This window comes from Chelonoidis abingdonii, chromosome 19 (genome assembly GCF_003597395.2).
Source record: "Chelonoidis abingdonii isolate Lonesome George chromosome 19, CheloAbing_2.0, whole genome shotgun sequence".
Classification (NCBI taxonomy): domain Eukaryota; kingdom Metazoa; phylum Chordata; order Testudines; family Testudinidae; genus Chelonoidis; species Chelonoidis abingdonii.
Window position 1 is genome coordinate 42957833 of NC_133787.1, and position 22355 is coordinate 42980187.

The 22355-nt window shown below is 52.9% G+C and overlaps 1 protein-coding gene across 1 annotated transcript in view; it reads right to left on the reverse strand.

The window, feature by feature from the left end:
• Nucleotides 1–21816, reverse strand: part of DHX38 (DEAH-box helicase 38) — a 23265-nt gene extending 1449 nt beyond the window's left edge. The window contains exons 1-16 of the mRNA XM_075073855.1: nucleotides 21424–21816; nucleotides 20511–20698; nucleotides 20250–20360; nucleotides 19631–19802; nucleotides 18586–18704; nucleotides 18384–18460; nucleotides 17321–17476; nucleotides 15421–15582; nucleotides 13987–14094; nucleotides 4218–4330; nucleotides 3995–4132; nucleotides 3516–3702; nucleotides 3248–3433; nucleotides 2675–2815; nucleotides 2266–2270; nucleotides 580–736 (exon numbers count right to left, since the gene is read on the reverse strand). Coding sequence (XP_074929956.1) covers nucleotides 580–736; nucleotides 2266–2270; nucleotides 2675–2815; nucleotides 3248–3433; nucleotides 3516–3702; nucleotides 3995–4132; nucleotides 4218–4330; nucleotides 13987–14094; nucleotides 15421–15582; nucleotides 17321–17476; nucleotides 18384–18460; nucleotides 18586–18704; nucleotides 19631–19802; nucleotides 20250–20360; nucleotides 20511–20698; nucleotides 21424–21746 — 2343 coding nt within the window. The 5' untranslated portion in view covers nucleotides 21747–21816. The remainder of the gene's footprint in view (nucleotides 1–579; nucleotides 737–2265; nucleotides 2271–2674; nucleotides 2816–3247; nucleotides 3434–3515; nucleotides 3703–3994; nucleotides 4133–4217; nucleotides 4331–13986; nucleotides 14095–15420; nucleotides 15583–17320; nucleotides 17477–18383; nucleotides 18461–18585; nucleotides 18705–19630; nucleotides 19803–20249; nucleotides 20361–20510; nucleotides 20699–21423) is intronic.
• Nucleotides 21817–22355: the final 539 nt, after the last annotated feature.

Genomic DNA, 22355 nt, shown 5'->3' on the forward strand with positions numbered 1-22355 from the left:
GGGCAGCACCCTTGCCCCTCCTCGGCCTGCACCCTGCACTTCCCCGCCCTTCACCTTCGCCTTGGCATGCCTGGTGGAGAGTAGCAGCAACAGATGCACTTCCTGACGAATGTCTTCCAGTCTGAACGCAGGACGGCCAGGCTCATGCGCTGCTTGCGCACCATGGATGTCCTCTCAACTGGGCAGCACCTCCCGCACCTGCAACAGCACATGCCTGTCAGAGCACCTGCACCCCGCTTCAGAGGCCCATCCTTCTGCGCCCCCAGGCCTGGCCTCCCAGCACGGCCGCCACCTTCCGTCATGGCTTGGCATGGATGAAGCTGCTGTTTACACCACAACTATGGAGTAACTGTTGTTTTTCCATTGCAGGGTAAAGCGATGTCTACCGATAAGTCAGGTGCTATCTCACTCTTCCGGAACAGCAAACGTCCCGCCACCTTGGCGTTAACTCCCGCTCGGCCCTGGCTGGGTCGCGCCTAGGTGAGGGGGCGCGGAGCTTAAGGACTGGGGTAGGGAGGATGGGCCCCCCAGCCCCACACATGAGGGGGAGGAGGCAGAGAGGCAGGCAGCAGCACGCACCTTCGGGCCGGTAGAGAGCGGCGGCACAGAGAGCATGAGACATAGAGCGAGATCTCGAGGAGCTGCACGCCCAGTCCAGGAGACAATGAGCATCTGGAGAGCGTTGCGCGGTCCATGGAACTCTACCATCCAGGGCGCCCCCGTTGAGGTCAGGCACCTGCACAGAAGCAACACAGGAGCCGGTAGCAAAGGCAAGCTCCCAGTCACACCCCCTAATTTCCACCCCCCGCAAACCCCCTCCTGAAGCCTCAGCGCTCCCATCCGCTCCATTACCGTGTTGTCCATCGGCTCCCCAAGATCACAGCTGGTTACATGGAGTTAGCAGCATTGTTGTCCTTCAGGGGGTGGGTACATGAAGTGGACTCAGCCAGGTCCGCACGCCCCAGAGACATGAGCAGCAGCCCACATTGTGGCGAGGTTGGTTCGGCTGATCTCAGGAACGCGTGGTGTGAGTCAGCAGCTCTTCTTATAGGCGCTCTGAGTGTAGGCCTGGGGACCAATGCCCATGTGAGCGCCATTCCCATCTCCCCACCAGCCTTAGAATAGGCTTCCACTTCCTGCTGAGTCAGAGCCTCCATCTTGCCAGCCACGCAAGCCAGGAGCTCTCTAGAGCAGCGGATTGGGCCACAGGAGTGCCAGTCCAGCTTGGCCTGTTTTTTGGGGCAACGGAGCAGACAGCCATGCACACACCCCACAGCAAACCGTAGTGCAGGAGAAGCTGGCTTGCAACAAGGAGATGCCATTCTCGTTTTGCAGCCTGAGGGGGCTGAGGCAGCTCTGCCGTGGTGCACTCAGGAGACCCCTGACATGAGAGCACCCCCTCCAACTGGGACACTTCGGGGGTGTGCACACATTCAGATCCCTGAGCTCTCAGGACCTTCGCCAACGAGAGCAGGCTAAGTCAAGCCATCTGAGGGGAAGCAGTGCCTGTGTCCACAGCTCAAGCACCAAGGGCCGTAAGTATGCTGCAGCGAGGAGGCGCCTACCATGAAGCACTGACCTGGGCCCGTCCCGGCCAGCACGACCGACTCTGGTTGCGTGGCTTGGCTGATCGGGAGTAATCTGCAGGGCGTCCCATGCCTATGCGGGGGTTGAGACCTGGCGGGACAGGCAAGGGAAGCAGTGACAGACAGGGTGGGGTGATTACGGCAGGGCCCAAAATAGGCGGCTAGAGCGCTCCAGGGGAGCGCGGGCCCCGCAGACACCCTCCGCCTCAACCTTCGGCTGCATGTAGCCAGAGTGCAATGAAAACATGATGCCTCTACACCGTCGTAGAGGTCCCTCCGCAAGTTGGTGGCGAAATCGCATTTCTGGAACGCCGTCGGAGCTGGCAAACAACCAGGTGTCAGCGCCCGTAAGGCGGCGGCAGCGACTCCAGCTCCCGACATGACTGTGCCCCCTAGGGGTGAGACAAGGAGTGCCAGGATAGTGCCGCCCCCACGCGAGCGAGCTGGTGTCCCTGGCTTTTACCTTCTAAACACAGACATGACCACCAGGTCACCCCTACAACAGCGCCGCTGATCCCCTGCGCCCTCCCCCAGGAACCCTGCCACGTGCTGCACCCCTTCTGGAAAGATCTTGGCGCCAGTGTCACACGAGGGCAGCTGAGAGTAGTATTGGGCAGCAGCCAGAGCTGGCGCTTTTCCGTAGTGTCCTCAGACTGCTCCATCGATGCTGCCTCCGTACGCAACCTGGGGACAGAGAGGGGAGATGAAGCAACAAGAAGGCAGGGCGGGGGAGGAGCGAGGGGGCCTGGGCTAGTGCTGCCCAGGCCTTTGCCTGGGGGCAGGAGGGGGTGGGCTGCGCTAAGGCCACTCGAGGTCACCTCATGTTCCTCATCTGGCCCGCGCATGAAGATGAGGATGGTCTCCAGGGGCCCCCAGACAGCTGCACTGCAGGGCCTGCTTCCTTGCAAGCGCCTCATACGTCACGTCCTCCTGGGCTGGAAAGGCAGGAGAGCAGTTCGAGGGGGCTGCCGGCTGCCCACAGCGCCGACTCCCCTCATAACACGAAACCCATCAACACCCAGCACCTCACTCACACGCCATGCGCGCCAGCCTCTGCCCATGACCCCCACCCCCACAGCCACAGGCACCTTGCTGAACAGGACATCAACAGGGAAGGTGCGGCCAGGAATGTGGAAGATGGGAACGTTCCCAAAGAAGGAGGCAAACTTCTCTGCGTCCATGGTGGCCGAGGTGACGATGAGCTTCAGGTCCGCGCGCCGTGCCACCACCTGGAGAGACAGACTGCGAGGGCAGCAGGGGGGCAGGGCCCAGGCCACTCCTCCCCACACACACTGCGAGGGCAGCAGGGGGGCAGGGCCCAGGCCACTCCTCCCTCCACACACACACACACTGCGAGGGCAGCAGGGGGGCAGGGCCCAGGCCACTCCTCCCCCCCACAACACTGCGAAAGCAGCAAGGGGGCAGGGCCCAGACCACTCCCCCACACACACACTGCAAGGGTGGGGTACTGTACTGACTGCATCTCCTCTCTGCGAGGGGCACGTCTCACTCCCCCTGCCCCAGAGCCTCCTTCTCCTACCCTTCCCTCCCCAAGTCCCAGGAGGGCATCCAATCCATGCTACCAGCAGCCAGGCTCTGGCCTGTGCCCTCTGCTGCCCATACCCCATCCCATGGCCTGCCCCACCCTTGGGTGCACTGACCTCCCGCAGCAGGCCAAAGAGCACGTCCGTGTTGAGCGAGCGCTCGTGCGCCTCGTCCATGATGATGGCACTGTAATGGTCTAGGTCGGCCTCCCGCAGGGACTCCCGCAGCAGGATCCCGTCCGTCATGTACTTGATGACCGTGTTCTCTGATGTGCAGTCCTCAAAGCGGATGGCATAGCCCACCTGGAAAGCGGAGAGCTCAGCACCCACACAGCATACCTCACCTGCAACCCAGCACAGCTACGCCGAGGCCTGCTAGACTCACCTCTTCTCCCAGGCTCACGCCCATCTCCTCGCTGACCCGCTTGGCTACTGACATGGCAGCCACCCTGCGGGGCTGGGTGCAGCCGATCATGCCGTAGTCGGTGTAGCCGTCCTCATGCAGGTACTGAGTCAGCTGGGTGGTCTTGCCACTCCCTGTCTCCCCCACCACAATGACAATGCTGTTATCCCTAGGGAAGAGCAGAAAGAGGTCTCTCAGCAGCAGGCGTACAAGGTGTGCAGCCTGCTCCCGCAGTCGAGGGACCACCAGTGCAGAGACCTGCCTGAGGGAGAGGAGGGGAAAGCAGCACGGTCCCCATCTCCTGATGCCTTCCAGTCAAGGCTGGAGGCCTCTCTGGAAGATGCTTCAGTCAGACAAGTTACTGGGCTCCATCCAGGAGCTGCACAGGAGCCGACGGCCCATCTGGCTTCGCCTCTCTACCCAGGAGAAGCTGCCTGGGAGGGAGGGGCTAGCAGCGGTACCTGATGATGGTGAGCAGCTCCTGCTGCACAGCAAAGATGGGCAGATACTGCCTCTGCTCCACAATCGACTTCTTCTTAGCAAACTCACTGCTGGCCTCGCTCTTCTCCTTCATGTGATCAGCAAACTTCTGCTCTGTCCTGGGGGGACACAGCAGCCCCTGAGTGCGTGACTCCACGGACCTCATCCAAGTGCCAGGCTCAGAACCCCACCAAGCAGACCTACCTGTAATCCACCTTGCCATCTTCTGTCAGAGTCTGGTCTGGCTCCTTCTCTTTCTTGATGCCCATAATGTCTCCCAGTTTGGTGCCAGCCAGCTCCCAGTGCTTGTGCTGAGCCTGAAAGGCAGAGAGCAAAGCGCCAGCTCACCTCCAGCACTGCCAAGAGCAGAGGAACAAAGAGCCCAACCACATCCCAGATGGGACATTTGAAGACGGCCAGAAGGGCCCATTGTGACCATCTAATCTGGAACCTCACCCATCACTCCAGCAGCATCAATCCCATAGCTGCTGGGTGAGCTACAGCAGATTTGGTTTTAGGCAGACACCAATCTTGATTTAAAGATTTCAAGTGCTGGGGAATCCACCACATCCCCTGGTAAGTTGTTCCTACAGTTAATTCCTCTCGCTACTAAAAATTCATGCTTTATTTCTAGACTGAATCTGTCCACCTTCATCTTCCAGCCACTGGATCTTGACTCAAACCCTTAACATCTCCCTCATGCCCACAGAGTAACAATGGGATCCTCTCTAATTCACTCTAGAGGCCCAAAAAGCCACAATCAAGAGAAAGCTGCACAGGTTAAAAAACAACCTAGCTTAGAGGGAAAGTGAATGCAGCTATGAAAAGGAAATACATTTTTATATCTAGATATAAACAAATGGAAGAAAGAAGATGTTCACAGAATGAAATTCAATAAGGACAAATGCAAAGTGCTCCACTTAGGAAAGAACAATCAGTTGCACACATACAAAATAGGAAATGACTGCAGAAAGGGATCTAGGGGTCACAGTGGATCACAAGCTACATATGAGTCAACAGTGTGATACTGTTGCAAAAAAAATAAAAGCGAACATCCTTCTGGGATGCATCATCAGGAGTGTTGTAAGCAAGACACGAGAAATAATTCTTCCATTCTACTCTGCGCTGATTAGGCCTCAACTGGAATATTGTGCCCAGTTCTGGGCACATTTCAGGAAAGATGTGGACAAATTGGAGAAAGTCCAGAGAAGAGCAACAAAAATTATTAAAGGTCTCGAAAACATGACCTATGAGGGAACACTGAAAAAAACGGGTTTGTTTAGTCTGGAAAAGAGAAGACTGAGAGGGGACATGATAACGGTTTTGAAGTACATAAAAGGTTGTTACGAGGAGAAGGAGAAAAATTGTTCTTAACCTCGGAGGATAGGACAAGCAGCAATGGGCTTAACTTGCAGCAAGGGAGGTTTAGGTTGGACATTAGGAAAAACTTCCTGTCAGGATGGTTAAGCACTGGAATAAATTGCCCAGGGAGGTTGTGGAATCTCTGTCACTGGAGGTTTTTAAGAGCTGGTTAAACAAACACCTGTTAGGGATGGTCTACATAATAACTTAGTCTTGCCTTGAGTGCAGGGAACTGGACTAGAAGACCTCTCGAGGTCCATTCCAATCCTGATTCTGTGAATATAAATCATAAGGTAGGAACTATAGAAAAATGGTAAGGGAAGCAAAAGGACACAAGGAGAATTCTAAGGCCGGAAGAGTTAAGGACAATAAGCAAGCCTTTGAAAGTAAATTAAGAACAACAAAAAACCCAACAACACGGTCCATTACTGGATAGAAAAGGTAGATTTGCCAACAACGCAGAAAAGGTAGACAAGTTCAGTAAATATTGCTGTTCTGTATTTAGGGAAAAAACAGTTGATGTAGTCATATCACCAGTCATATCCTATGCTGATGCAATACTTTTTACTCCATTAGTAACACAGGCAGATGTTTAACTGCACCTATTATAGTCAGGACATTTTACAATCAGCAGCTCCAGAGTTTTAAAAGAGCTGGTCAAGGAGCTGCAGGGCTGTTACTCTTGGACAGGGCCGGCGCAACCCATTAGGCGACCTAGGCAGTCATCTAGGGCTCTAACATTTCGGGGATGGTGACTATGGCGGCCGGATGTTCGGCCACCAAGGTCGTCAGCGGTATTTCGGTGGCAGGACCTTCTGCCGCCTCCATCGGAGGTGCCATTTTGGGGGCGGGACCTTCCGCTGCCTAGGGCTCCAAAAAGGCTGCTGGTGCTCCTGCTCTTGGAACACTGGGGAAGTTCCATAAAATTGGAAAAAAGTATATGTCATGCCAATATTTAGAAAAGGTCAATAGGACGACCCGGGTAAAGATAGGCCAGCCAGCTTGATGCTGATCCTGGGCAAGATAACGTATAAGCTGATATAGGACTCCATTAATAAAGAATCAAAGGAGAGGAATGCAATTAATGCCAATCAACCTGGGTTTGTGGAAAATAGATCCTGTCAAACAAAACTGATATCAAATTCATGAGATTACAAGTTTGGTTGGAAACTGTGGTGTTGATGTATTATTCTTATTATTAGAATTTGCTGTCAGAGATGGTGACAACATCAGCCAATGATTTGCAGTGACAACTAAATAACGTAAGGGTGTTCCATGTCCCCAACTGAGACATCTAGATAGACTTGTGTAGTGCTGAGGAGGCAGGGGCGGCTCTAGCCATTTCGCCGCCCCAAGCACGGCGGCATGCCACAGGGGGGCGCTCTGCCAGTCACCGGTCCCGTGGCTCCAGTGGACCTCCTGCAGACGCCCCTGTGGACGGTCCGCTGGTCTCACGGCTCCGGTGGACCTCCCGCAGGCGTGCCTGCGGATGCTCCACTGAAGCTGCGGGAGCAGTGGGGCCTGGAGGCGCCCGTGAGGAGGAGCCGGTGGTCGTGGTATATGTAGGTACCAGTACTATAATGAGGCATAGGAGAGAGGTCCTGGAGGCCAAATTTAGCCTGCTAGGTAAGAGACTGAAGTCCAGGACCTCCATGGTAGCATTCTCTAAAATGCTTCCAGTTCCACACGCAGGGCCAGTTAGACAGGCAGAACTGCAAGGTCTCAATATGTGGTGTAGGGAGGAGGGGGTTAGATTTATTAGGAACTGGGGAAACTTTTGGGAAAGGGGGAGCTTATACAGGAAGGATGGGATCCACCTAAACCAAAATGGAACCAGATTGCTGGCACTTAAAATTAAAAAAGTCATAGAACAGTTTTTAAACTAAGGGCTGGGGGAAAGCCGACAGGTGCAGAGGAGCACATGGTTTGGACAGAGACATCCCCTGGGGAGTATCTACTAATGGAGATTCTCAATGTCCTACTAAGGAGGAGAGGATGGAAGATAGTAAAATACAGGTAGGATCTGATGAGAAACAGTCAAATGAAAAAAAGTCCCATTCAATTACATCACATAACGGAGACAGCTAAAAAGTGACAAGTTTTTAAGTGCTTATACACCAATGCTAGAAGTCTAAAAAATAAGATGGGTGAACTAGAGTGCCTCATGTTAAAGGAGGATATTGATATAATAGGCATCACAGAAACGTGGTGGAATGAGGATAATCGATGGGACATAGTAATACCAGGGTACAAAATATATCAGGAGGACAGAACAGGTCGTGCTTGTTGGGGAGTGACACTATATGTGAAAGAAAGCGTAGACTCAAATGAAGTAAAAATCTTAAATGAACCAGACTGTACCACAGAATCTCTATAGATAGTAATTCTATGCTCGAATAATAAGAATACAGCGGTAGGGGTATATTACCGATCACCTGACCAGGATGGTGCTAGTGACTGTGAAATGCTCGGGGAGATCAGAAAGGCTATGAAAATAAAAAACTCAATAATAATGGGGGATTTCAACTATCCCCATATTGACTGGGTACATGTCACCTCAGGACTGGATGCAGAGAAAAAGTTTCTTGACACCTTAAATGTCTGCCTCTTGGAGTAGCAAGTCCTGGAACCCACAAGAGGAGAGGCAATTCTTGATTTAGTCCTCAGTGGAGCACAGAATCAGGTTCAAGAGGTGAATATAGCTGAACCACCTGGTAATAGTGAGCACAATATAATTAAATTTAACAACCCTGTGGTGGGGGAAACACCACAGCAGCCCAATACCATTGCATTTAATTTCAGAAAGGGGAACTACACAAAAATGAGGTGGTTAGTTAAAACAGAAATTAAAAGGTACAGTGCCAAAAGTGAAATCCCTGCAAGCTGCATGGAAACTTTTTAAAGACACTGTAACAGAGGCTCAACTTAAATATAAACCCCAAATTTAAAAAAACAGTAAGAGAACCAAATAAGAGCCACCATGGCTAAATAACAAAGTAAAAGGATGGGCGACAGGGGATGGATCACTTGATGATTACCTGTTCTGTTCATTCCCTCTGGGGCACCTGGCACTGGCCACTGCCAGAAGACAGGACACTGGGCTACAGGGACCTTTGGTCTGACCCAGTATGGCCATTCTTCTGTTCATATGTTCGCTACTGTTTGCACTGGTCATTGACTATGTCATAAGGAAAGTAACTGCAGAAGGAAACTGAAGAATTTTATGGACAAACAAAGCACCATCCAGCTTTTGGCAGACACAGCAAAACAAGTTGGTTTGTTCATCAACAAGAGGAAGACAAAGTATACACCTATCAATGTCCCAAAAGTAACCATCAGAGTGGACAAAGAGTGAGATGTGCAATGATAGTGACGCATGCCAGCTGTCAAGCAGTGACTATCAAAAGCAGCAACAACTTTCATAACTCTAAAAAGATTTGAAAGAGTAGCTGATTGGCACTGACATAAAAATCTGAATTTTTAAAACTGACATCATGTCTGTCCTCCTTTATGGAGCAGAGTCATGGCAATCTACAACGGAAATTGTTAAGATCATGTCATTCCAAAGTAAATGTCTGCAGAAGATCTTCAAAGACCATTGGAAAGAATTGCTTGCAACATCAGAAATTGTAAGTAGAGTGAACCAGTCTAAAGCATCAAATATGCTAAGACGACAACGATGGACATATTTAGGACACACTTTAAGGCTGCCACCAACATGACTTTCGCCACAAGTGATGATATGGAGAAAAAGACAGCGACCTAGAGAAACATTACACAGAACATTGGAGAAAGGAACCAAGTCCATAATTTCAGCTTGAACAGAGCAGAACGAGGCTGAAATAAATGCCAGAACCTGGTGGACACCCTACACAGTGAGAGGCCACAGAAAGAATAAAGATTATTCTTAGACTTCTGTAAGGCATTTGACTGGGTCCTACACAACATTTTGATTAAAAAACTAACACACAGAATCATCGTGGCACAACACTGGCTAAATGACAGGTCTCAAAATGTAACTGTAAACAGGGAAGCACTGAGTGATTGCCTCTCTCGTGCGGTCCCCTAGGGATTGGTTCTTGGCCCTATGCTATTTAACATCTTTAATCAAGGACCTGGAAGAAAACAAACTCACTGGTAACATTTGGAGAGAACTCACAGATTTGGGGAGTGGTAAATAATGATGAGGACAAGTCACTAATACAGAGCACTCTGGACTGCTTGGTAAACGGCACAGCAAACAAAGTGTGTTTCAATACGCCCAATGTACGGCAATACACCCAGGAACACAGAACGCACTTACAGGATGCGGGACTCTATCCTTGTTGCACTGACTCTGAAAAGGACTTGGGGTCATGGTGGATAATCTGCTGAAGATGAGCTCCCAGTGTGACGCTGTGGCCAAAAGGGTTAATTTGATCCTGGGACGTATGAATGGAAATATTCGATAGAAGGGAGATTACATTACTTCTGTATTTGGCACCTCTGTGACCATTACTGAAATACTGTATCCAGTTCTGGTGTCCACAGTTCATGAAGGATGTTGATAAATTGGAGAGGGGTCAGAGAAGAGCAACGAGACTGATTAAAGGATTGGAAAACCTGCCTTACAGTGATAGACTCAAGGAGCTCAATCTAGCTTAACAGAGAGAAGTATAAAGAGGTGACTTAATCACATGGGGAAAAATATTTGATAACAGGCTCTTCAATCTTGCAGAGAAAGGTCTAAAATAATCCAATGGTTGGAAGTTGAAGCTAGACAAATTCAGACTGGAAGTAAGACATAAATTTTTACCAGTGAAGGTTAAAAAATGGAACAATTTATCAAGGGCTGTAGTGAATTCTACATCACTGTGAATTTTTTAAATTAAGATTGGATGTTTTCCTAAAAGCTATGCTCTAGTTCCACAGTTCTCAAACTGTGGGTCAGAACCCCAAATTGGTCACAACTCCATTTTAATAGGGTCGTCAGGGCTGGCGTTAGACTTGCTGGGGCCCAGCGCCAAAGCCCAAGCCAAAGCCCCACAGCCTGGGGACGAAGCCCAAGCCTGAGGGTTGGGGCTCAGGGTTACAGGTCCCTGGGCTACAGCTTTGCCCACCTGGGGTGGTGGGGCTTGAGTTTTGTCTCTGGCCCCCCTGCCCAGGTGTGACGGTACTGATATAAACTGGGACCATATAGAACATGGGTTGCAACCAAGGTCCTGCAGTGGCACCAGATCTTATGTAAAGGGGGTCATATGAGGTGTCTAAAACCAGGTTACGGGTTACTGGTTATGATTATGCTGTCTGTATGTCTGTATCATTTTGTATTTGAAGTTATGAATATTGGCTGTATACTGTCTATGTTCAACTTTAGTGCTGGTTACTGGGAAAGACCCAGACAAGTGGGTGTAGCCTCTGCTTAGCCGCTGAAGGCCCATTAAGGACCATCAACGTACACACAAGGACCAATTGAGAAGGAGGCAGATTCGCCTTGTGACTCAGCAAGGGTGCAAAACGGCCCATAGTGACGGCAACCCATTTTGCTGTAAATTTCCACAGTAAGAACAAAGAGGTTCTTAACACAATGGAAAAGCTATATAAGGCTATGCCTCATCTCCACCTGTCTTCAGTTCCGCGTCTGAAAACCTCTGGAGGGACTTTTGCTACAAACTGAAAGCTCTGCACAAAGGACTGAATGACCCATCCAGCGGGGATGTTCCAAGACCGTGATTTGAAACCTCCATTTACTCCAATCACGCACAGATACAGCGGAAATAAGAAACTTGGCCATCACTGTATGTAATGGATTCATTGAGAACCATGTCTAGCTCTCTCTCTAATCGTTTTCTCCTTTATGATAAACCTTAAGATTTTTAGATTCCTAAAGGATTGGCAACAGCGTGATTGTGGGTCAGATCTGAGGTGCATATTAACCTGGTCTGGGGCTTGGTCCTTTGGGATCGGAGAAACTCTTTTCTTTTACTGGGGTGTTGGTTTTCATAACCATTCATCCCCAGGACGTGTGGAACTGGTGGTGATACTGGGAGACTGGAGCATCTAAGGAAATTGCTTGTGTGACTTGTGGTTAGCCAGTGGGGTGAAACCGAAGTCATTTTTGTCTGGCTGGTCTGGTTTGCCTTAGAGGTGGAAAAACCCCAGCCTTGGGCTGTAACTGCCCTGTTTGAGCAATTGGTCCTGAATTGGCACTCTCAGTTGGGTCCCGCCAGAACTGCATCGTCACACCAGGGCAGGCTCAGGCTTCAGTTCCCCCTCCCGGAGTCACATAGTAATTTTTGTTGTCAGAAAGGGGTCGCGGTGCAATGAAGTTTGAGAACCTCTTCAAGGAAGTTCTACAGCTGGTGTTATACAGGAGGTCAGACTAAAATCACAGGGGTCCCTTCTGCCTTTAGAATCTATTAACGCAATTCCGGTGGACACAGGGGTCTCCTCCATTGCAGGGGTTGGGGGAGGAACCCAGCGACAGGAGACTGAGTCCCCAGCAGCCAGCCTTCACCTTTTTATTTGCCCTACAACCCTGGTTCAGCTCTCCTACTCATCAAAGGGGTCATTCCCTTGATCTGGTCTCCAACAAGCACTGCTCTCTCTGGTTGCTGAGGTCCCAAGTCTCCAACCTTCACCTGGTCTCTTCTCAGCCTCATCCATCAGTTCCACCTCAGACAGTTACTTGGTCTTTCCATGATTTCCAGTCCATCAGCACTGACTTCTTGTTTGCTCTCAGCCCTCTCCTCCCTCTCTTCCATGGACATCCTTGCTGAATGTCTCCATGATTCATTCTCCTTCTTTCTCAACTCTCTTGTCCCTCTCTCCAGTCACAAGATCTACCCTGCCACCTTCTAGCAATGGATCATCCACAACAGCCACTTCCGCCATTCTGGCTCTCGTGCTACAGAGCGTCTTGGGTGGAAATTCCATGGCTGGGCTGATTCCCTCCATTACAAATGCATAATCTCCTCCTTCCCTTCTGCCATCTTCCTAGATGAACAACTCTACTTCCACAGCTGAACTGAATCCCGCACCCACAACACCAGCCACCTTTTCACCACCTGACTTGCTCTTCAAACCCTCTTTCCATCCCCCTCTTCTGGGGGGACCAATTTTTTCCAAGATAAAAACTGGCAAAATATAACATATGATCTTCCCCTCCCTTCAGCTAACCTTCCCTTCCCACTCCTCCCCACTTTCTCCCTGATCACAGATGCAGAGGTTTCTCATCTGCTCTCCTTCTCTAATTCCACTGACCCCATGCCATCTCCTGATCTTCCTCGCACCCACTCTCCATCCTCTCCCTTATTCTTCTGCTTAACTTCTCGCTCTCCTCTGGCTCTTCCCCCCTCATAATACAAATATGCTGTAGTCGCTTACATCTTAAAAATCCACCCTTTACCCCATGTCCCTTAACTCCAACCACTGCCTCATCTCCCTTTCCTCTCTAAGCTCACTGACCACGCTGTTTACAATCACTTTCTGGAGTTCCTCCCCTCCAATTCCCATCCCAGACCCTCTACAACTCAGCTTCTGCCCTTTGCACGCCACTGAAACCCTCTCAGCAAAGTCTCTAATGACCTCTTCCTAGGCAAAGCTCAGAGCCAGTACTCCATCCTCATCCTCCTTGACCTGTCAGCTACTGACACCATGCTCTTCTTGAAATCTTGTCCTCCATTGGCTTCCATGACTCTGTTCTCTCCTATTCTTTCCCAACCACTCTAACAACTCCATCAGCATGTTCTTCAGAGAATTCTCCTCATCCTGTCTCCAGCTTTCCATGGGGGTTCCACGAGGCTCTGTGGCCCCTTCTCTCCTCTCTGGGTAATCTCATTTGCATCAAGTATCATCTCTATGCAGATATCTCACAGAGCTACCTCTCAACCCCCGACCCATCTCTTTCCGTCCAAACTAAAGTCTAGGCCTGTCTCGCCGACATCTCCTCATGGGTGTCTAGCTATCAGCTCAAGCTCTACATGGCTAGAACCGAGCTCCTACCACCGCCTTCTTTCTCGATCACTGTGAACCACACTACCATCCTGCCTGACATTCAGACTTGTAACCTGGGAGTCATCTTCAACTTGTACCTCTCTCCAGGTCCTCACTTCTGGGCTATGTCTAAATGGTGCAGGTTCTCTTTGCATAAAATCTCTAACCTACAGCCCTTCTTATCCATCCACACAGCTGAAACTCTCGGCCCGGCTCTCCTTGTCAGGTGTCTTGATTGTGTCTCTGGCCTGGACAAATGCAATCTTGCCCCCTCCTTTGTCATGATGCCTACAAATAACTGGACAGTGGCTAGGCTCCTGGTGTGCCGGGAGCAGAGCCTATCATGCAGACCAACACTGCGTCTGGCGAAGTGAGCATTCACCCATGAAAGCTCATGCTCCAATACATCTGTTAGTCTACTAGGTGTCACAGGACTCTCTGTTGCTTTTCACTGTCTCATGGTTTCCTTGGATTCTCCCACTGGCCTGTTTACAGCCCATCGTTTGTCTTGCATTCAGCTCTTCGGGGCAGGGACCATCTTTTGGTTCTGTGTTTGTGCAGGACTGGGGCTCCTAGACACAGAGAGTAAAACAGATCACCCCACTCCCAGGAAATAGCAGCCATGCCTGGCACCCACCTTCTTGCGTTCCTTCTGTTCCCTGTGTTTGCGCACCAGCTGGCTGCCTTTGCGGGCGATGATTGCCAAATCCGAAGTGGCATCCTTGACCGGGATGACTGGCTCTGGCTGGAGGGGCAAGAGAGGGAAAGGTCCCAAATCAGCACTGACTCAGACCTTGCCTACACTTTAAAGTTTTGTCAGCAACAGGCAGCTTTTGCCAACAAAACAGGGGAGGTGTACACACCACAAAGCTACTTTTGGTGGCTAAACTCTACTCTTTTGCCGACAAAATAAAACCACGAGAGGCATAAAGTTCTTGCTCAAACTGACAAAGCATCAGTATAGACACTGCTGTTTGTTTTGTCAACATAACTGGCTTCCACCAGTACCCTAAAATGCCTGCCATGACTGCTCTGCTCACTGTTTTGATCTCTGCTGCCCTGCAGGCATGCACTCCTCCCCTTTCAAAGCTCCGGGAAGTATCTGACAGCCCAGCTATTTGGGGAACAAAAAGCAAATTATTAACGTGGAATGCTCCTGTTCTGCTGCACTTGCGTGTGGGGGGACAACAGACTACTGTGCAGCTTCGAGATTTTTCAGCATGGAGAGCTCTCAGAGCTGCTCAGCATGCTCAGCAGAGGAGGCTGTGGGAGGCAGAGTTGGATGCTTTAGGAGAGACTCCTGTGCTGAGCAGAGGGGGCTGACCCCCTCCCCAGCCTTAGGATAGCTTGGTCAGCCTGCTGTCTGCCCCCTGCCCCAAACACACCACTCTTCTCTCTTCTCCCTCCGCCACATGCTTCAGTTGAAAAAGCATCTGACAATCTACTAGGATGCCCCTGGAAGAATGGGATTGAGAAACCTGCATCATATAACGATGTATCTAATGCAGGGGTCGGCAACCTTTCAGAAGTGGTGTGCCGAGTCTTCATTTACTCACTCTAATTTAAGGTGTTGCATGCCAGTCATACATTTTAATGTTTCTAGAAAGTCTCTTTCTGTAAGTCTATAATATATAACTAAACTATTGTTGTTTGTAAAGTAAATAAGGTTTTTAAAATGTTTAAGAAGCTTCATTTAAAATTAAATTAAAATGCAGAGCCCCCCGGACTGGTGGCCAGGTCCTGGGCAGTGTGAGTGCCACTGAAAATCAGCTCGCGTGCTGCCTTCCATAGGTTGCCTACCCCTGATCTAATGCACGAGGCATTGCAAACCCTTCCCAAAGCACCCTGCAGCCAGCTTCACAGTGGGATTGCTACCACAGTGCACTGCTGCCTGTGTCCATGAAAGAGCTGCTAATGTGGATGCCGTCTGCTGACACAAGGAGCTAGAGTGGACCTACAACAGCAGTTTTACTTAAAGAGGCATAACTTCTGCCGACAAAACTTTGTAGTGTAGACAAGGCCTGAGCTTCCCTGCAGTGGCCCAGTAGCTCTCCTCCAGCAGAGCCCCTACCTGCTTGGTGAAGACGATTCTCCCATCCAAGAATGGGGGCACCAAGTTGTGCACCAGCAAGTGCACTTTGGCTGCGTTATCTTCCTCAAAGTCCTCATCCACCTCTAGCCGATGGACCACCCCGCTCGTCAGCATGCGATTGGTCTCCCAGCGCTCATTGTCCTGAAGGAGAACCACAGGCAGCAGCATCACAGGCCCCGCTCCAGCTTGTGCGGAGGGTGCAATACCCTAGCTTCCCTCATCAGCCTGCCACACTCACAGGTGGAGAAGAGATTCCTCACATCTAAGCTGCAGCAAAGCACAATAAGGCATCCCCCATGCTCACCCACAAAGAGCACTCTAATTTGTATGGCTACTCTACTGTCAGAGGATCACAGAGGAGCTCCATGACAGTTAAGAGTGATGTGGAGGGGCTGCAGGGCCAGCCATTGGTCTGGGCATAGTGAACTTTAGCCCTCTCAGCAGGCTGATGACAGATACAGTGCGTACCCTGTGAGCTGGGGACATGGGGCTCAGCCAGGCCAGTTGCTCTGGGAGAAACGCTAGTAGACACTCCCCGGAAAGGGGGTTGTGGGCTGGAAGCCAGGTCCGACTGCAACACAACCCATCTACAAAGAGTGCCTTCGGGGCTGCATATGCAGAGGTCTCTGGCCACAAACAAAGAGGGGAGAGCCCCCTTCAGGGAAGGCTAAGAAGATGGCACTGGCAATGCAGTGTTCAGATCTGGCCACGACATTAACAGAAAATATCAGCAGGCTGAGCCCATTCAAAAGACAAGCCACAGAAGTGACTGAGAAGCTAGTGTGCTGATTGGAAGGGAAGATTAGCAACGCTCCAACTGCCCTGCCCAGCCGAGAGATCACTAAGGGGGAGATAATGGTGTCAGTACGCACAGCTCAAGGGAGAGGAGACAATCAAGGGCCTCATGGGGATTGGGGAGCCAAGGGTGGGATAACATTACATTGGGGGGGGGAGGTAGCCTGGCTACCAGGGAGGCAGGCTGGGCTGTAGAACTGAGCAGGCGAGGCCCTCATCACTGGGTGCGGTATGACAGGCATACTACCTCTGGATCACTCCAAAGCTCAGGACGTTGCAGGGAGTCAGGATACATCACCAGCCAGTGTGCTGAGGCAGCATCCGGGTGTTACTCCTGGGATAATTCTGCACCACTGGGAAGGTGCAGAATTCATGTCCCGCACAGATTTCTTTGCTTCCCCACAGAAAAATGACGGAGGTGAGAGATCACCCCACAACCCTCCCCCAGGGACAGACCTCTGCGGCAGGTCCTGCCCTTGTGCAGTGTCAGGGTTCAGTGCAGCCTCACTGCTGTGCTTGTTCCGGAGGCCAAAGGGGGGGGCTGCAAGGTGATCTCCCACCTTTGTACAGCCAGTCGACCGTGCTCCCCACTGCCTACTGGAGCCTCCACATTTATTTTTTGACAAAATTTGCAGAATTTTAAAATATTGTGCATAGAATTTTTAATTTTTTGTCACAGAATTCCCTCAGGAGTTGGGTGTGCTTGCAGTGGGCAGGGGACCCATCACTCTAGTTCTAACCCCAGCCTCCAAGTGACAGTACCTAGGGCCCTCCATACCATGTACATCTGGAGCACTGGGACACCCAGACTCAGGGCAGGGCCACAGTTTCCACTGTCCATCCCCACACCGGGGATGGAGGTGGAGATGACACAAGAGCGATGGGGCACAGCTGCCCAAAGCCAGAAGCTTCTTTCATGTCCCTCGCCCATGCTAGGCCATCCCAAAGTCACCTTACACCCTCCACCCTCCTGGTCTGCAGGACCTGTCGTCCCCATGCCCCACCCCCCCAGTAATATGGAAATCCCTGAGATGGAAAGTGCCCTGAACATCCAGAGTGCCCTGGCCTCACTTTGCACTCTTACCTCATTGATCTGCCTCCGCTGTGCAGAGATGCGCTTCTGCTTCTGCTTGTGCAAGTGCTGCTCCCGCTTCTTCACGTACTCCTCCGACGAGTAGGCCAAGGGGTTGTGGAACTCGTCGTAACCCTCATCCATCATGTACCAGTCCCGGTCGGCTTGCTGAGAGACGGGGGTAGGCATGGATGTGGGCAGGAGAGAGATGGGGAAGGCAGGGTGAGAATGGCCAGAGACAGAACTCAGGAGGGCTGTGCACTCAGCCTGCTACCACAGTCTCCGAGGGGAAGTGCCCTGACATGCAGGACCTGCTCGGAGGAGGGGCTGCCCAAGCTAACACTAGCTGCGGGGCTTTGTCTGCAATGGACAGTCATACTCAGTCTCACCACTTGGGGGAGCCAACAGCTCAGAGTAGGATCCAGAAAAGTGTTCGGACAGCATTTTGGGAACCGAGCATCCAATCTCCACAAATGGACCCCCTGCATCCATGCGATCCCACACTGAGCCTCACCTTCCAACCCAGCCCTCAACACAGGGACCCTGAACTGAGCCCATCAACCCCGAAGGGATCCCATCCCTGAGCCCCTAATGGGTCTCTCCTCCACCACACACACACACACAACACACATGGACCCTATCCCATCACCGCAGCATCCATGTACAGCAATCCCAGACCAAGCACCCACACCCTGCTGAGCCTCCTCCCCAAGACACCCTGGGGCCCCACAGACCCCTACGCAGTTCTGCCTGCCTTGGTGTGCCTCAGGCCCACGCTGTGTGCTCTCTGCTCAGCAGGCCTCATCCCAAAAACAGACCCCTCCTGCCATTTCCACAGGTGGGGCAGGGCAGAGCAGGGGAGGGGGTTTGGGGGAAGGGGTCGAATGGAGGCAGGGCAGGGGCAGAGCGGGGGCCTGGCCGGGGGATGGGGCTGGCCGCTGGAGCCAGCGCCACATACGCAGCATTTAGCTGTCTAGGGCATCACAAAATCTAGTGCCCCAAATTCCATAGTGCCCTACACAGCTGCGTATTCTACATATGCCTAAGCACGGCCCTGCACCCGAAAGGCTCTTACCCGTTGGTCATCCTCCCACTGCTGCCGCTCCTCCTCTGTCTCAAAGGAAATACCCTCTTCTGCATCTTCACGCCTCCCTGAAGTAAGGAACAACCTGATCAGTGCAGGCCCTCACCGGCCCTCGCCTCCTGCTTCTCAGCCAAGAGGCCCTGAGGAACCCAGCCCCTGATGGAGGAGCGGCTAGGTCTCTCCTCTGCCTCACCTTTGCCCCTGGAAAGCCGTGGCGTGGCCCCCAGGTGCCTCCGGTCATCAGCCCATTCATTGTATTTGTAGGAAGGGGTGGGCAGCGGTGTCTCATCCGGGTACTTGTTCTTCACTGACCTGCAAAGACAGCAGCAGGACAGGGATGACTGACCAGCCTCATGGATCCGCTGGAAGGGAGCTGCATCCTACGGCTCACCGGCCACATACACCCCAGTGTTCCCTCTCATTTTTTACGTCCATGTGCGGAATGAATTTTGTTATGTGCACCAATATGGAGGTGATGTGTGACACACAACAAAATTCATGTGGTGAGGGTGGGGCCGAGGGGTTCAGAGTGTGGGAGGGCGCCAGGGCTGGAGTGCAGGGGTGTGTGGGCTCTGGGGTGGGGCCAGAGATGAGGGGGTTGGGGTGCAGGCTGCCCCGGGGCTGCGGGGTGGAGAGAGGACTCCTCTCAGCCCTCTCTCACTGCAGCAGCTCGGGGACAGGGGAGAAGCACCTCTCCCTGGCCCTGGCAGCTCTGGTGGGACTGGGCTGGGGGAGGGGCTCCTCTCCTCCGGCTGTGGCAAGTCCAGGGATGGTCCACGCCGGGGCTGTCGAGGAGGTGCGGGGTCCCGTGGGGAGAGGCGCCTCTCCCCGCCGCGGCAGGTCGGTGCGGGGTCCCGTGGGGAGAGGCGCCTCTCCCCGCCGCGGCAGGTCGGTGCGGGGTCCCGTGGGGAGAGGCGCCTCTCCCCGCCGCGGCAGGTCGGTGCGGGGTCCCGTGGGGAGAGGCGCCTCTCCCCGCCGCGGCAGGTCGGTGCGGGGTCCCGTGGGGAGAGGCGCCTCTCCCCGCCGCGGCAGGTCGGTGCGGGGTCTCGTGGGGAGAGGCACCTCTCCCCGCCACAGCCCTGAGCCCCTGCACAGGGCTTAATAGACAGCTGCGCAGCCACACAGCCGCAGAGCTTAGAGGGAACTTAGACCGCCACTCTGACAGCATCACCAGGGAGTGCAGCCCCCTCCAGCTACCCCTCAGCAGCCTGCTAGACCTCGACCCTCCACCCCACTACCTGTCCCGGTCCCTCCTGTCTGCATCACGAGCGGAGGATGCTCGATGGCTGCGGTCGCGCTCGGAGTCCCTATAGGAAGGCGTCGGGGAGGGCGACTCCCACTGCGAGCGCCGTGAGCTGCCATAGCCGCTGTCTTCTTCCTCCCAGCTTGACCGAGATGGCGTGGCTGCATCTGGGGAAAGGAAACTGGGTTTGATGCCTCATGCTGAGCCAACCTAGGCCCCTGCCCAGCTGCAGCCTGGGACCGTCCAACAGGGAGCAGAGCAAGTGGGCACATTTACATGTTTACAGACTCACACTGGGCTTTCTATGGGCCAACCCAGATAGTCTAAGGAGACATGCCCCCAGGGAAATAGCTGCCATAGCTCCCCATACCAGCCACACAGACCTGCTTCCGGGGGATAGGCACAGGCTCAAAGATCACCCCAGGGCCCCCTAACACCCCAGTCGCGCTCCCAGGGAAGGTTGTAGATATGAGGCAGTTCACTAGTCATGGGCCTCTTCAGTCAGGGACTTTCATTCAGTTCTCTCCTTGTGAAGGATCCAGAGCCCCTGGAAGAGTGCATGCTTCCCGCCAGCCCCTGTGGAAGAGCACTGTAGGAAGGGCAGCTGCTCCTACCCTTAGGTCGGTGTCTGGGGCTCTCTGGTTCGCCCCTCCTGCTGCTGCCCCTCTCTGACAAGCCATCCTTCTCTGACCGGCTGCTGCTATGACGGCTCCTGTCCCGCTCCTCTGCAAACAGAGTACCAGGTCAGACATCCAGGGTGGGAGCCTCCAGAGCCCACCACACCCGATTCAGGACCATGCCCTGAGATTCGGAGCAGCCAAAGCCAGGGTCCCAGCGCCTGTGTTAGCAATCACGAAGGTCTTGAGAACAGTTACCTCGGTCCCGTTTGCGGTCGTGGTCCCGCTCTCTATTGCGCCCACGCTTGTGCTCCTTCTCCTCCTTGGAGGAGGCATAGACGCCGTGCTCTCGCCGTTCCCGCTCCCGCTGCCGGCTGCGCTCCCAGAATTCCTCACTGACCCCCCCAGTGTGGGACGGTGTCTCCACGTGGGCAGAGCGGTAATGCCTGAGGGGCAAAGGGCAGTTCGGCAGGGTCAGGAACGTGCTGTGACTCTGCCTGCAGCCCTCACACATCACACATGAGCCTGGCCTCATTCCCTATTAGCCTGGCAAGGAGTGTGCAACTGGAACCTGTGCCAAGGAGCTGAGCATGGGAGCCTTCCTGCAAGCTCCCCTTGCTCCCAGCTTGGCAAGCCTGTTCCTTCCCTCCACCCATAGGGTAACTGTCTCCCTCCAGCTGGCCTCAGCAGACCCCAGGGGGACAGCACAAGCCTCAGTAGCTGAGACAAAATGCTACCAAGAATCAGGAGGAAACACTCCCACCCCCAAAAGCAAGGGGGCTGGGACAAGGTCTTGCCCAAGGAACACTTGGCTCCTTCTCTGAGATATGTATGTGGCAACCAGACTTGTCTCCACCCAAGGCCCTTCACTCGGGGAAGCCTCCAGACCTCATCCCCACGCATGAGCCCTCACTCTGTCTAGCAGAGTTCAGCCCTGCAACAGCTCCCAGCTCAGAGAAATCCTCAGTCTCTCCTCTCCCCAGGCGCTTGGAGCCCCCAGTTTCCGTCCTGTGTGCCCTGTATCCAGCACAACAACTAGCTCCATGAATCAGCCCTGCTGCTGCCTTCAGGCGCTCACTCCAAGCCCCTTCCTGAAAAGGAGGACATGGTAGCCACCCAAAGGATGGGCGAGGCCCTAAACTCCCCTCACACCTCGTGCCAGGGCCTTCACCTGTCCTGCCGGCTGCTCCTGCTGGCCCTCTCGCTCCCCTCCTCCTCAGAGCCTCCCAAGTCATCTTTGGCCTCCTCCCAGTCTTTGTAGGAGGAGACTTTGGACTTCTTCTTGTCCTCTGAGTCTTCCTTCTCCTCTCGCTCCCTGCGCTTCTGTGCAGCCAGCAAGTCCAACCCTAGCAGTGAGGTGCGGGGGGCAGGAGCTTTGAAGACATGCTGCTCGGTGCAGGCACTTTTCTTCTTGATGATCAAGCCTCCAACCTGTGTCTCCAGATCAGCTCCTTCCAGCCGGTGCATCGAAGTGTCCTCAGGGACATCCTCCATCGCTAGGATCTTGTGGCCCAAGCAGTCACTTCCCTGGGGCTCTCTGTAAGGAACACAATCAGGCACTGATAGGAGGAGACAAGGTTGTTGAGACTCATGGGGTTGGGCTAATGATTAACCAACAAGAGACGAGGAAGGGGGCATACATGGGGTCCCCTGCACTGCTCTTCCCCCAAAAAAGCAAGCCTCTCACTTCCCCAAGAGACATGAGGGAGGAGCTCAGAGTTCCAATCGCCCCTGAAGGGAAGAAGAATCAATCATTTCTGGATCAGTGCTGAAGAAGTTCAAAGCCCCAAGACACTAGACTGGGAACACTTACACTGTCAGGCTGACACCTAGGAGCCAGCTCTTCTTTCAAAAGCCAAATCCACCGAGAGTTCATCTCAGCAATAGACTACCTCATGGGTAAATGCCCTTTTGATTACTAGAAAAAAGGCCCCTCCCACATCCTTAGAAAAAAAATATCAGCCTTCCCCACCCTGCGCCACATCCTTTCTAAGCTCAATGTCTGGATAAACTGACCTCCTTCTGGCATCCTAAAATATTCGCTGTACAAAGCAATCCTTTAGGAACACAAGGCTGACCAGACTAGACTGGACCCAGGCCCCG